The following is a 12,992-nucleotide window of genomic DNA, read 5'->3' as shown; positions in this document are numbered from 1 at the left end:
GGAGGAAATGAAGCCATATTCAATAGCTGTTAAAATGTACTGATCAGTATTCTACCGGCTTGCCTCTGGTTTCAGGCCCTTTCTGTGTCATACAAATGCAGTTTTCCCGAGGCATCCATCCAAATGCCCAGGAAGGAAGGGCGCCCACACCCCCCGACACGGCCTGCCGTGTCATCTCTCCTGCCTCCTCCACTGAGCACCAGGCCCAGAGCAGGAGGTGCGGCCCGCCTGCCACCGATAAAGCTCCCTGGGTGTCTCTGCTTGGCTGCGTCACACAATGGCCAAGAGCCCCCGGCACTCAGTGGGACCCAAAAGACTAGGAAGTCACCAGCACTTCTAATGCTCCGCAGAGCCTATGGGCACAGTGAGCTTGTGGACACCAGTAAGAGAGCTGATTGGGAAGAGACCTGTGAATCTGAATCCCAACTCTCCCACTTCCTCGCTTGTAAGCAACTGGACGTGAAATTTAATGACTTTGAGCCTCAGTTTTATTCTCTCTCTCTCTCTCTCTCTCTCTCTCTCCCCCCCCCCTTCTCTCTCTTTTAGCTTTTGACACCTTTATCCCTCCCACTAATCTGTTCTCTGCATCTATGAGCTTGTTTTTATTTTATTTTTTAAAAGCTCCCACATATAAGTAAGAACATATGGCATTTGTCTTTCTCTGTCTCACTTACTTCACTTAGGGCAGTGGTCGGCAAACTGCGGCTCACGAGCCACATGCGGCTCTTTGGCCCCTTGAGTGTGGCTCTTCCACAAAATACCACAGCCTGGGCGAGTCTATTTTGAAGAAGTGGCGTTAGAAGAAGTTTGAGTTTAAAAAATTTGGCTCTCAAAAGAAATTTCAATCGTTGTACTGTTGATATTTGGCTCTGTTGACTAATGAGTTTGCTGACCACTGACTTAGGGTAATTCCCTTTATGTCCATCCAGGTTGTTGAAAATGGCAAGATGCCATTCTTTTTACGGCTGAATAATATTTCATTGTGTATATATGTACCACAATTCCTTTCATCCATCCATTGATGGACACTTAGGCTACTTCCATATCTTGGCTATTGAACACGTGGACGCATGTATCTTTTCTAGTTGATGTTTTTGCCTCAGTATTCTTGACTGTAAAATGGGCATTAGATAATATCTACTATTTCGGGTTGGGAGCATGGGAGGAAACACTGTATTGAACGTGACATATATGGAGTGTTGCTAAAGGAATGTGAGTTCCCCTTCCTTTTTCTGGTCTTAGAAGTCTTTTCCAGCTTATCTTCCCAAGATCACTGAGTGTCCCAGGGAAGAGAAATGACTCTAACTGAATCCTGAAAGATGAAAGAATCCTGGCGGATGACATGGAGGGGGTGGGGAATATCTTGTTAGCGGGTGGATTCCAGGAAAAGAGTGAGGGTGGACAAAGCCTCAGACAGGAAACCGGAGGCTGGAACAGAAAGGGCTGGGAGGTGGGAATTAGGGCACAGGTTTGCAGAGGTAAGCAAGGACAGCCCTGCTGTGGCAGAACTTCAGGGGCGGCCATCACACGGTATCCTACCTGGATATCCCCCTCTGGGGGGCCCTGGGCAGGGCCAGATCACACAGCGCCTTGTACGCCTTTCTTTGGCGTGTGAGACTTTGTTCAGCAAGCCGTGGAGAGCAAATGAATCACTGGGAGCGGAGGACAGCGTGGTTTCAGATTTATATTTGAAACACTTTTCAGGAGCAGCGGTGCAAATTGAAGTTGACAGAGAAAAGACTCTGGGCAGGGCGGCCAATTATGTGACGACTGAAATCGTCAGGAGAGAATCTGTGGGGGCCTGATCCAAGCCAGACACGTTGGGAATGGAGAGAAGGGGACGGTTAGATGGGTGGCCTGACAATGGAGGGGACCTGGTGACCGACGGTGGCATTGGTGGCGATAGGTGACGCTGCAGGGGAAAGAGGGGGAGAGACAATGAGTTCTGGAGCCTTTGGAGGCTGAGGCAGCCATGGGCCCTCCGGGTGTAATTGTCCAGGGGGGAGCTGGAGAGAGACTGGAGCTCGGTGGATACTGCTGCGTATAGCGCCTGTTCCAGCGCACGTGGCACGGCGGTGGGTAGAACCGGGGGAGAGGGTGGAGGCTAGAAGGAAGGGAGGGAAGCCAAGGACAGAAAATTGGGAAACACCTACATTTTAGGGACGGCAAGAGCCCGAAGACTCTGCCAGAAGACCGAGAAGGTACAGGAGAGGTAGAAGGCGAAAACCCAGAGCGGGCGGACTCAGCTGCCAAGTTCAAGGAAGGAAGTGATCGGCGGCGTCCAATGCTTCCCGCAATCCAGGACAAGTCCGTTCCAGTGCCAGCAGGTTCCACGGGAAAGAGTTCAGATGCCTTGGCAGAACCGGACCTCCAGCCCCATCTGCCAGCAGGCTGCCCAGCCCTCCATCCCATTCCTTCCCAAGCCGCCGGGCCACCCGGCACAGACACCTCACTCGTGTGCGTCAACCGTGCGAAACGGCCTTCAACCTTGACCGAAACCGCAGAGGAAAAGCACACGGACTCCACGGGCATACGGAAGACATTAAGACAGGGCCGAGGAGACGTCCTCCCTCCACTTCATATTAGTCTTTGCAGAAATGATCGACTGAGCACACGGGCATTAACAAATTTTTTAAAATCAAGAGATGGAATAGGAACAGTTGCCCACCCGCCACCCCAGAAAGCACGGGGCACAGCACGTCTGTGCGGGGCACATGTGTTTTTTGGCTTCACATTCCTGGGAGTAGCCGGGTGGAAAGAAATGTGGAAACCCCAGGGTTCAGGAGAAGCAACCAGAGACTCTCTTACTGAGGGGTCTTCACTCCCGGGCAGGGCGGGGGCAGAGCTGGGCAAGAGGCCATTTTACTGCCACGAAATTGGTTCCAGATGGAAGCAAGGAAAGGTGCTGACTCCCTGCTGGTGCCAGACACAGCAAGAACCTGCAGTGCCTACCGTCCCAGGTTCCCAATCCCCCCGTGCGGGTCCGGCCAGGGCCAGGGTGATGGGTGGACCGGGCTGTCTGTGGCTTGGGAAAGCCTAGCTTGAATGTAATGACTTTCAGATGGACCGTGGGCTTGGGGGAAGGCATTGTGGCGCGGGTCTGGGGAGGGAAAAGCAGGGAGAAAAGAGGGGTTCCCCTATGAGGCAACCGAAACAACCCATGTCCCGTCGGCGCCTTCTCCGGGCTTCCTTTCCAGAGGCCAGCTCAGGAGGAGTGGGACCGATCGTGACATCCGCCGCTGGGTTCCCAGAGCCCGGATCCCCCCCAGCCCCATGATTCATGCCTTCTCTCTTCCCAAGGGCACGTCTCCCCCTCGAGTTGACGTGAGGCCAGCTCGAGGGTGGAGAAGCCGGGCAGCTGCGTACTCAGACGGGATGCTGACTGAGAGCTTTGTGGCTATTGCAGACGGGAGGGGCCGCTTCACCCACTCAAAGGCACCAGCACCCGCTGGCTAGGGTGGAACTGTGCTGCTTCAGTGAGGCTGGCTGGGACTGCAGGCCGGGGGACCGGGTGTTCTCTGGCTTACAGCGCCCCCTAGCACTGGCCAGAGGGATAGGTCTGTGTGCTCCACCTGCCCACCTGAATACTGGGAAGGGGCTGGTGGGGGCCCATCAGCTCCACTCACTCAACCAGTTCTTACGGCCCTTGTTACCAACACTCGATTCCTGTCCTCAAAGGGCTTACAGTCCAGGAACAGAAGCAGAAAGAAGCACAGGGTGCTGTGGGGATACGCAGGAGGGAGATGGTGAAGACTGGGGAGGGAAATCAGGAAAGGCTTCCTGGAGGTGGTGACATTGACGCTGTGATCTGAACACAGTACAGGAGTTCAATCATTGTTGGAAAGACCGTATGGGGACAATAAAAGACGTACTTTCTCATCCCTGAGTGCTTATGATCCAAGAGGCAGGCGGACAGAAAAACAAGTCACGACACGGGGCTCTCTCAGGAGCAAGACCTCAGTCTCTCCGATGCCTTCGCACCACAGCCTGTTTTCAGTCTCAGCCTCGGAGGAGAGATCAGAGTAAGAACTCAGTTGTTGTTGACTGAGTGATTGACAGCTGTGCTTCAGTGATTCACTTCAGCCTAAGTGATTGACGGCTGCGCTTCGATTCACCTCACACCTGTTTAAGTGGCACGCTCTGTCTGCCCTTCAGTAACACTCACCTTGTCCTTGAGAATTTCCATGAAATCTTAGTCCTTTCTAGCCGGGGGCGGGGGGTGGGGGTGGGGGTGCGGGGCTTGGAGACCACTGAGTTACATCTTTCATCCAATAAAATGGAAATTGAGGCCTGGAGAGGTGAGGTGACTTGTACACACACACACACACACACACACACACACACACACACACACAGCTGTTCTTCTGCACCAACTTTTGGAACCGACCTCAGATCTTTTGTCGTTTAAAAAAAATTTTTTTAATACAAGCACCTTTCATCCCCCTAGAAAGGTATTATGTGTCTCTTTGCAGGGATATGTTTGGAATGTTTTCAAAAGGCGTTAGATAATTATTTGGAAAGGAAAAACACGAAATGCACAAGAGATAAAGGGCTGAGGAGTACAGGGCCGTGTTTGCTCGAATGAGTTCACCGGGCCCCGCGGGGCAGAGGTGAGGATTATCATCACAGACGACTATTTGGTCAGTCGGGGTAAGGGAAATGCTGCACGTTGGCCACTGTACAAACACTCTGGGAGGAACTCATCTGCAGATCTGACAGGCAGATCTGAAAGGCAGGTCCAGGATGGCGAGTGGCTGGGTTTCCATGGCCAAGGTGCACGCCTCAGGCCGTGGGCTGCGGCTGGTCCTGTGTGTGTGGGCCAGCGCCCAGGAGGCTCAGGCAGCTGCCGCCCTGGCCTGAGGCATTGCGGAAATTCCTTCACCTGCCTGGACCTTATTTTTCCCACTGATAAGAAGAGGATGAGACTTCTAAAAAATCACGTTCCCAGAGATTCCAGCGTTCTGTAACTTGATAGGAAGGGGGTGGGTGGTCATGGGATCACCTTTCCTAAAAAAGTTCCAGGAAGGGAAATACCCGGTCAGCCAGATACATTTGGAGACTTCTTCAGTTGCCTCAAGGTTTATCCATGTATCATTGTTCTTAGCTGTCAAGAACAAGTGGGAGAGCCAGCGTCTTCACCCTTCCCATGGGCCCAGGGGCACCCATCTACCTTAGCAAGTGGACTTGGAGAAGCGATGCTTGCTATTAGGTCCCTGTGCACTGTGACCTCTGGCTGGCTGGCTGGCTGTGCGGTCTGCTTGCGGGAGGGGCTCCCTGGCAGAGGGGCACCCCCGCACAAAGACCCACGGAGCTGGCTCTCCTTTTCCTTAAGATGAGGCCTGAGCCGACCTTACACAGGCAGGTGGGCGGAGGGGAGTCCCCTCAGGTTAGACATTAGGGAGAACGTCCCAACTGAAAGGGAAGATGAACTCCAAAGACGCTGCGTGGACTAGTTTAGGATAGGGAGCGAGAGGAACGAACCCAAACCACCACCTCATTACCGTTCCGCTGGAAACATCTGATTACTCGTGCGCTTCCCAAATGGAGGAGCTGCCATGGCCGAATGCCTCGGATGCTTTCGACGAGGAGCCTGCCGCTCAGAGTTCAGCAAAAGTTATCTGCCTCACACTCCTGCTCTAGGCAAGGCTCCCCTTGGAGAAAACACTGGCATTTAGGACAAAGCCGTTAACGTGAAAAGAAAAAAGAGAAGCATCTTATCACCTAAGATGCTTATCCAAAGTGGATTTGGTCTGGAAAGGCTTCTAAAACCTTCCGCATGACTGGCACGGTGCAGGAATCAGTGCAACTCAAATCCCACCAAGCATGCCCTCATTCAACCTCCAGATTCAATGGGCTGCTGGCCACCCCACCCCCCAAGGCTCCTGGGACCCTACTCTGTGCTCCGAGGGCTGAAAAGCAGTGTGGCTAAATACCGCAGGCTTCATAGTGTTGCTAGGGTGGCGGGGAAACAATACAACCGGATCCCATGAAACAGGGAGCCAGGTGCTGGAGCTGACACCGAGAGAGGGAGGGGTGGGGTGGGTCAGGCTCCAGAGCTGAGGTGGGAAGGGTCTTAACCGTCAGGAGGGGGAGACGACAGGAAAACGTGAACACTAGATGCCTTTCCTTAGAGCCAAGAATATTAAGGGGTACCAAGGAACTTTAAAAATGTACTTGGAAAGACCATTTCCAACGAAATGTCCTGCATCACCCCCGTCACTTCTCTGAAGGGCAAATGGGGGAGTTTCTGAGAAAGAGGTTGAGCTTGCATTTCCAAGCAGTATTTTCAGTTCTTATTCAGTTCTAAACGGTTCGTTATTTCTATAGCCAAGACATTGGAGTCTCGTTCTACACGGGATGAGAGGGGAGAGAAAGGGAGAGGGACCAGGAGTGAAGAGACAGCAGGCGCCAGCTGCAGAAGGGCGAGTGCGCCCTGAGACCTGACGGCTGCTCCGGGCGCAGAGAGAGAAACCTCTCTCCCAAGGTGGACCCGCGTGGACGTGGACGCAGCTCCTGGCCGGTTGCCAAGTCGTGGCACCTTTAGGTGCCAGTCTCCTCATCTGGAAAGTGTCATTCCAACTTTGTTTCCCTCCCCAGGACTGTGAGGTGGAATGAGGCGAGGTATGGAAAGCATAAGGCAGCATCGAGAGAGATAAGCATAAGGAGACGCGGAGTATTCGCTGCTAGCAATTACCCATTATCGTTTGCAGCCTAGGATCCCGATAGTCCTCCAGGACCTGGTTTCACCCCAGTTTTGGATCAGTTCACCTCCCCGCCCCCAATTCCTAGCCAAAGGGTGGAGACCTGTCTGCCCTAGGTGGGGCGCCCTTTCCTCCTGCCCTTTCTAGGGCCCTGGGCCCTTGCTGTTCTCCCGGACTGGGGTTCCCTCCTCCCAGATGCTCACAGGGACGAGCCTTCTTCGTGTTCACATCTCAGCTGGGGTGTCACCTCCCCAGAGAATTCCTACGCCCCCCCCCCCCCAAAGCAGCGCCCTCTGCAGCCATTTCTAGCCCAAGGACTCTGTCGTGTGGCCTTCCCAGCCCTGCCCCCACAGACGGTCACCCTAGGCGTGTATTCATGGGTTTCCTGACATGTTCCCTGCAAGTTCCCCGGGGGCAAGAACTTTGCTTTGCTGAACCCAACGTCCAGCAAGCACAGTGTTTGCTGAATGACTTCGCAATGTACTCCGGTGAGTGGGGAAGGGGCCTGCTATTATAGCCGCCAGCTCCAAAAGGCAGGAAAGCGGGGGGCGGGGTTGTGGGGGGGGGGGGGGAAGAGGGCAGGTCACCTGTCTGGTTTTCCCCTCTGACTCTGCATTTTCCAGAGAAGGTGGGAAGGTAAACTTTTTCCTACCTAGCCTTTCATCCAGGTGCAGTCAGGGTCTCCAGGGCCAGGGCCGCCCTGACCCGCGGAGGGTGGGTGCTGGGGCGGGGAGCAGTTGACTCTGGTTGAGCCGGGAGGCGCCCCGAGGGCGTGCGGCAGAGGTGAGGGCGGGAGGGGGCACGCGGGCGCTGCTCCCGGGGCTACCTACCCCGCCAGCGCGGGTCTGAGGCGCGTCCCAGTGCCTCCACTCCCGCGCCCAAAGCCGCATTATTCCCTATAAGGATCTGAACCGGCCGGGGGAGGCCCCGCCCCGTCGCCCCGCGCCCTCGGCCCCACCCCCTTTTCGGAGGGCCGATGAGGTAATGCGGCTCCGCGATTGGTCGGAGGGGCGGGACCCCGAGAGGGGGCGCCGGGGGTACCAGCGCTATATTACTCGGCCGCCGAGCAGCGGCGCAGAGCGGGCAGCGAGCGGGCTCTCGGACGACTTCTCCCTCCTGCTGCTCCAGCTCCAGCTCCGGCTCCCGCTCCTCGACCCGCAGCCACCGCCGGCCCGCAGAGTCGAGCGCCAGCGCCGAGGCCGCCTCGCCGCACCCGATCCGTCCCTGTGGGCGCTCGGAGGGCAGCGCGCCGAGGTCCGAGTTGCCCCGCACGGTGGGTGCACCGGCTCCGGCTGCAGCAGCCCCGCCGCCGGCGCGCACGGCAACTTTGGAGAGGCGAGCAGTGGCCCCTGCAGCAGCGATGACTCCCTGGCTCGGGCTGGTCGTGCTCCTGGGCACCTGGAGCCTGGGGTACTGGGGCGCCGAGGCGTGCACATGCTCGCCCACCCACCCCCAGGAAGCCTTCTGCAACTCTGACATAGGTAAGCTCTTCCTTGTCTCCGCGGGAGCTCCCCGGGGCCCCTCGTGCGCTGCAGCCCAGAACGGGATGCTGCCCGCTGCTCTGCTCGGGGTGCCATGGCGAACTCCCCTCTTTTTTTTTTTCCTGCCCGGGCTTGGGGCGAGGGCGCTGACACAGCCGGCGGGGGAGATGCCGCGCAGAGAAGCCCCACAGGGGCTGAATGAGCCCGTCGCAGCCTTTGCTCTCCTTGTGGGAGCTGAGGTCCCTGTGGGTCCTTTTGACATCTGGTTAAAACTTCCCTTTCACGGTGGCGGGAGGAAGGGCTGGGGGTAAGGGGAAAGGGACCCTAAAACTTGGGATGCCAAATAAACTGCTGGGATGTTGAATAATTAAAAAAAAAAAGTTGCCAGCCATGTGCACAGAAAGTGGCAGGAGAAACTTGGAAGTTTCTGAGTTTGCATCACCTAAGAAGTTCATGCTTTTCCATGAGACCCACACCGACCTTGAGTTTCTCAGCAAGTGCTAATGGAGCTCCTTGGCCTGCCGGCGGCGGGGTGGGTGGACTGGGGGGGGGGGGGGGCGGAATGAGAAGAAAGCGGAGGGGCTGGCCCTCCCCCAGGAGCTGTACTGGAGAGTGTTGATGGCCCGCGGGAGGTGGCGTGTGTGAGGGATCACTTATCACAGAGCTGTGAGAAGTCACAGGAAGGCTGTTTTTTTCCCCCCCTTGAATGTGTGTGAGGAGGGGGAGAAGGAGCAGTGGAAAATAGACTTGTCCCCAAAAGAACAAAGATGCCACAGGTCACACACAACAAGGTGACGATCCCAAGCTGGGCTTGTTGTCTTTGATTAGAGCCACTCTGCACAAAGTAGCAGGGAGGGTCCTGGGAGAGCTGGTCTGGGAGCGTGCAGGACACGGGCTTGGATGGCGAGAGGTGGAGGAGCAGCTGGAAAACATCTCTCCTCTCCTTTCTAGCTCATAAAGCATGTCCAGCGGCCCCTGCTGTGTGCGCGCGCGCGCGCATGTGTGTGTGTGTGTGTGTGTGTGTGTGTGTACACGCCGGCCGGGCTGGGGTGGGACACAGTCTAGCCGCTCGGCTGAGTGGATTCAGAGGTGAAGAATGGAGTATGTGTGTTTTAAGTACAGTCATAAAGGGGAAGGAAATTTTCCACTGGGTCCTGGGTGAGGGCCTCCACAAGTGTGCTGTAGGGGAGGGGGGCGGGGAGGAGGCAGGAGCCGGGCAGGGGAGGCAGCTGAGGTTGGGAGGGGCGCTGCTGGTGGGCCTGGCCCGGTCTAGGGGAATCAGGGAGGCGGCTGTGGGGACCAGGTCGGTCCAGTTAGCAGGCCTGCTGGGTGAGGGGGGGGGGAGGGGGTGTGTATAGCCTGGGGTCATGCTTGTGAGAGGTTTCCTGGGGCCAAGTGGCACACCCTCCCCTCTCCTGGGAGACCCGGCTGGCCCCTGGGTTTGTGGGTGTGCCTGGGAGGGTTCTGCTGAACTGCCTGAGGCCTGGGAGGTTTCCCCCCTTCTCCTGGGACTGACCCCACCCAAATTCCACCCGGCCTGTCTCCTCCCCCCCTGTAGGGACATTCCTACCTGAGAGGTGTTGGGAGCTGCAGCTGCTGGTTTCTGGTCTTGCTCAAAGGATTGCACACTGGGGCCTGGCATCTGACAGGTGGAGTCAGGGCCTTGCGCTTGACAATGGCTCTGGCGTGTGCCCTTGGACTTCAAGGTGTATGGGGAGAAGGAAACCTCTTGCCTCCTCCCTGCTCCTGCCCTGGGCTTTTGGGTTCCCACCCTGCAAGCTGACCAGGGAGCAGTGGAGACAGAGGCACGGAAACCCCGCTTCCAAGTGGGGGCACTGCCTCACTGTTCACCGCTGAGGTTTCCTGCCGTGGGTCTGGGCTGACGCTGAAACTTTCTTGTAATTTCTCTGGATTTACCCAAGAAATATTCCCTCTCCCCGCAATAAACTCCGGAGAAAAGCTAAGTTCCCAGGAGGTACCCAAAGACTAGAACACTGTGGTAGCAAAACTAAAAAAGAAACAATAAAAAAAAAAAATCTTCGATACGCTGGCCCCGGGCCAGAGCTGTGCTGCCTGGGTTTGGTGCACTGCACTGGTGGCAGCGATGAGATAATGCTTTTAAAAATGGGAGGTGTGGATGTGGGCTGCTCGCTGACCTCCGCTGCCTTGCAGCGCTGACGGCCGGTAGGGGGCTCCCCGTTTTCCTAGTCACAGCCTCCCTACTTTCCAATCCCGGCTGAAGACTGTTCTCTCCCAGAAGGAAATACAGAGCAGCACCCCATTCCCCTTGACCCCTGTGGACCCACCGATCAATGCTGTAACTCATTAAAGAGGTTCAAGCCAGCCCACCAGCTTCCTCTTCCAGAACCTTCCTGGCCTTTTTCTTCTTTGTGGCCTGGCGCCCTGTTGCTGGGTGAAGGGCATGGCCTGCCCGGCTCCGCCCTCTCTAAGGAACCCCTCCACCTCCACCACCCATGGCCTTCCCTCTCCTTTCTCCGCATCCACAGGTGCCTCTTTTTGGCCTTTCTCCCCTAAAGCCCTGGGGATTGGCACAGTCTTCTGGGTGAGGAAGAGTTCAAAGGTGTTTCTATGGCAACTCCAGGCCCTGCACCCCAGTGAAGTGTTTAGGAGCAGAGTAAACTACACGCCGGCTTATACAACGCTCTGTGGGGGGAAGAAAGGACTTGGCAGCAGCCATGTCTGTGGTCCCCTCCCCGCCAGTCATGCCCTTGAAACTCCTCACAAAACCTTGACTCTGGAGGAGGGAAGGGAGGGGGCTGGGAATGAAGAAGGCAGTCTTGGCCGGGTGGATCCTGCTCCAGCAGCTCTGCCCAGCTCAGGCAGGGGTGGGCAGTGCGTGTGCCTGCCTGCCTGCCTGCGTGCGTGTGTGCGTGTGCGTGTGTGTGTGTGTGTGTGTTTGTGTGTGTAGGGGGGTGTTCCTGGGGTAGGGGGGAGCAGTAGAGAGAGGATTTTGTTCACAGCTCCGAGCCCTTCTCTCTGCTCCCCCTCCCCCCGCATAGAGGAAAGGGGCTGTGGGATGGAGTGTTGGGGGCCTGCCCCCCAATACTCTTTCCTCTTGGGAATCGGAGAGGAAGGCTCAGCTTGGGGGCCCCCTGCCAGGCCCGGAGGATGGTCCCCGGATAGCACAGAATTGTTTTGACAGGGACCAGTGCCAGCAGATTCTTTCGGTATCAGATCTGAGGTTGTGGTTTTAGCAAAGAAGCCATTTTCAAAGAAGCTGGATCCATTCCCTCTCACGATCCCACACAATGACACTCCACACTGGGCTTTGGGACTTGGGAAAAAAAAAAAAAGAAAAGGGGATCAAACTTCAGAAAGGAGCCAGCAGCCAGCCACTCGGGGAGGGGACCCAGGCTGCCCGACATCTCGGAACCCCCGGAAAGAGGAGAGCTGCGCTCAGAGTCCTGCGGGCACACGCGCCTCACAGCAGGCGGAAGGGCGGGCGTTCTGTCCATTGAATCCGACGGAAACGTGGAGGCTGGGAGAGAGTGTGCTTGCTCACGGTCACCCGGCTCATCAACACCGCAGCTCCCTGTAGCCCACGAAGGCTAAATGCATTGTGCGCTGTGCTGTGCTTCAATAACGTCTCAACTTTCACCTACCCTTGACATTCTGAGTCAGACCGCCCCCCCCCCCCCAGCACCAAGATGGGATGGACGGTGAACCAGAGTGCTTTACTTGTTGATTGGAGACGTTTCGAAAAATAGGAAGATAACCAAATGGCCAGAGATTTTCTTTACATGTCATCTTATGGGCGGGAGAACTTATCATTATTATTTGAGGGTTTAAATAGAGAAAAAGAAAGAAAGGACATTGGTGATTTTGAGGGTCTATTCCAATTCTAATAGCCAAAGGACATGTCCTTTGGCTATTAGAATTGGAATAGACCCTCAAAATCACCAAGTCAAAGTAAATAAAAAAAAGACCATCTCCCTGAGGCGCAGAGGGAAGTAGAGCTACTCCATACAAGAATCTCAGGCTGCAATACTCTTTCCTTCCAGTGGGGTGAGCTGGGGCGCCCAGGACGCCTCGTCCAGTCCGTGCAGATGGCCAGGGGGGTGGGTGGGAAACTAGAGAGAGTCAGGAGACTGGGTCCCGGCTGGCTGGAGAAGCCCCGCCCTCCGTGGTGTCCCTTTCACAGTCCCTGGAGAGATAAGGCTGGAACAGAGGCGCAGAGGTGGCCTGGGTGGAGGCCTTTGTTTGTTCTGTAGGAGCAGCGGGAACCACTGGGCCCCACTGCTGAACGGCACATTCCGACAGGTTCCCCAACGGAAAACAAAAACAACACCACCATTCTCCACTGCGTTCGGCTTTTCCCATTGCAGCCAGGACAAGGAGGCCCCTTCTTCTAGCCTTTGTCACAGGCGGCTCCTGGGTGGCCTGGGGAGGCAGCGTGGGGTGGTGGAGAGGCCAGGGGGCGGGCAGAGCCGGGCGGAGATCCTCCAGGGCGTGCTGGCTGTGTGTGCCTAGGCAGGCTACTGGATGTCTTTAAACTCCAGTTTCCTCCTTTATAAAAGGGGAATAGTGGTTTGTACCACCTCAGCCCTTTAATTTTTACCCACATTTTAAAGTTACAGGTATTTTGTGAATATATTCTACATCCATGTGTATATGTATGTATATGTGTATGTATATCTCTACCTATTTATCTATCTAAAATCAGCTAAAGGTAAAGTCCTTTTTGATAACTTCCTCTAATTCTAGATCCTTCTCCAGACCCTTTCTTCTCTGTGCATTTACATGCATAGGTACAGATAGAAAACTCAGAATAGCTTTCCCCCTTAGAAAC

At 55.8% G+C, this 12,992-nt stretch overlaps 2 protein-coding genes across 2 annotated transcripts in view; one reads left to right on the top strand and one right to left on the bottom strand.

The window, feature by feature from the left end:
- SYN3 (synapsin III) overlaps positions 1 to 12,992 on the bottom strand; it is a gene marked incomplete at its 5' end in the record, with an annotated part of 352,341 nt that overhangs the window by 195,638 nt on the left and 143,711 nt on the right. The window lies entirely within an intron of this gene.
- TIMP3 (TIMP metallopeptidase inhibitor 3) overlaps positions 7,763 to 12,992 on the top strand; it is a 53,876-nt gene continuing 48,646 nt past the window's right edge. Inside the window, exon 1 of the mRNA XM_079775846.1 lies at positions 7,763 to 8,182. Within this exon, the coding sequence (XP_079631972.1) occupies positions 8,062 to 8,182 (121 nt within the window). The 5' untranslated portion in view covers positions 7,763 to 8,061. The remainder of the gene's footprint in view (positions 8,183 to 12,992) is intronic.

The sequence above is a fragment of the Cnephaeus nilssonii genome, assembly GCF_951640355.1.
Source record: "Cnephaeus nilssonii genome assembly, chromosome: 6".
NCBI lineage: Eukaryota > Metazoa > Chordata > Mammalia > Chiroptera > Vespertilionidae > Cnephaeus > Cnephaeus nilssonii.
The sequence above is the reverse complement of the archived record's forward strand: the minus strand, read 5'-3'. Positions and strand labels throughout refer to the sequence as shown.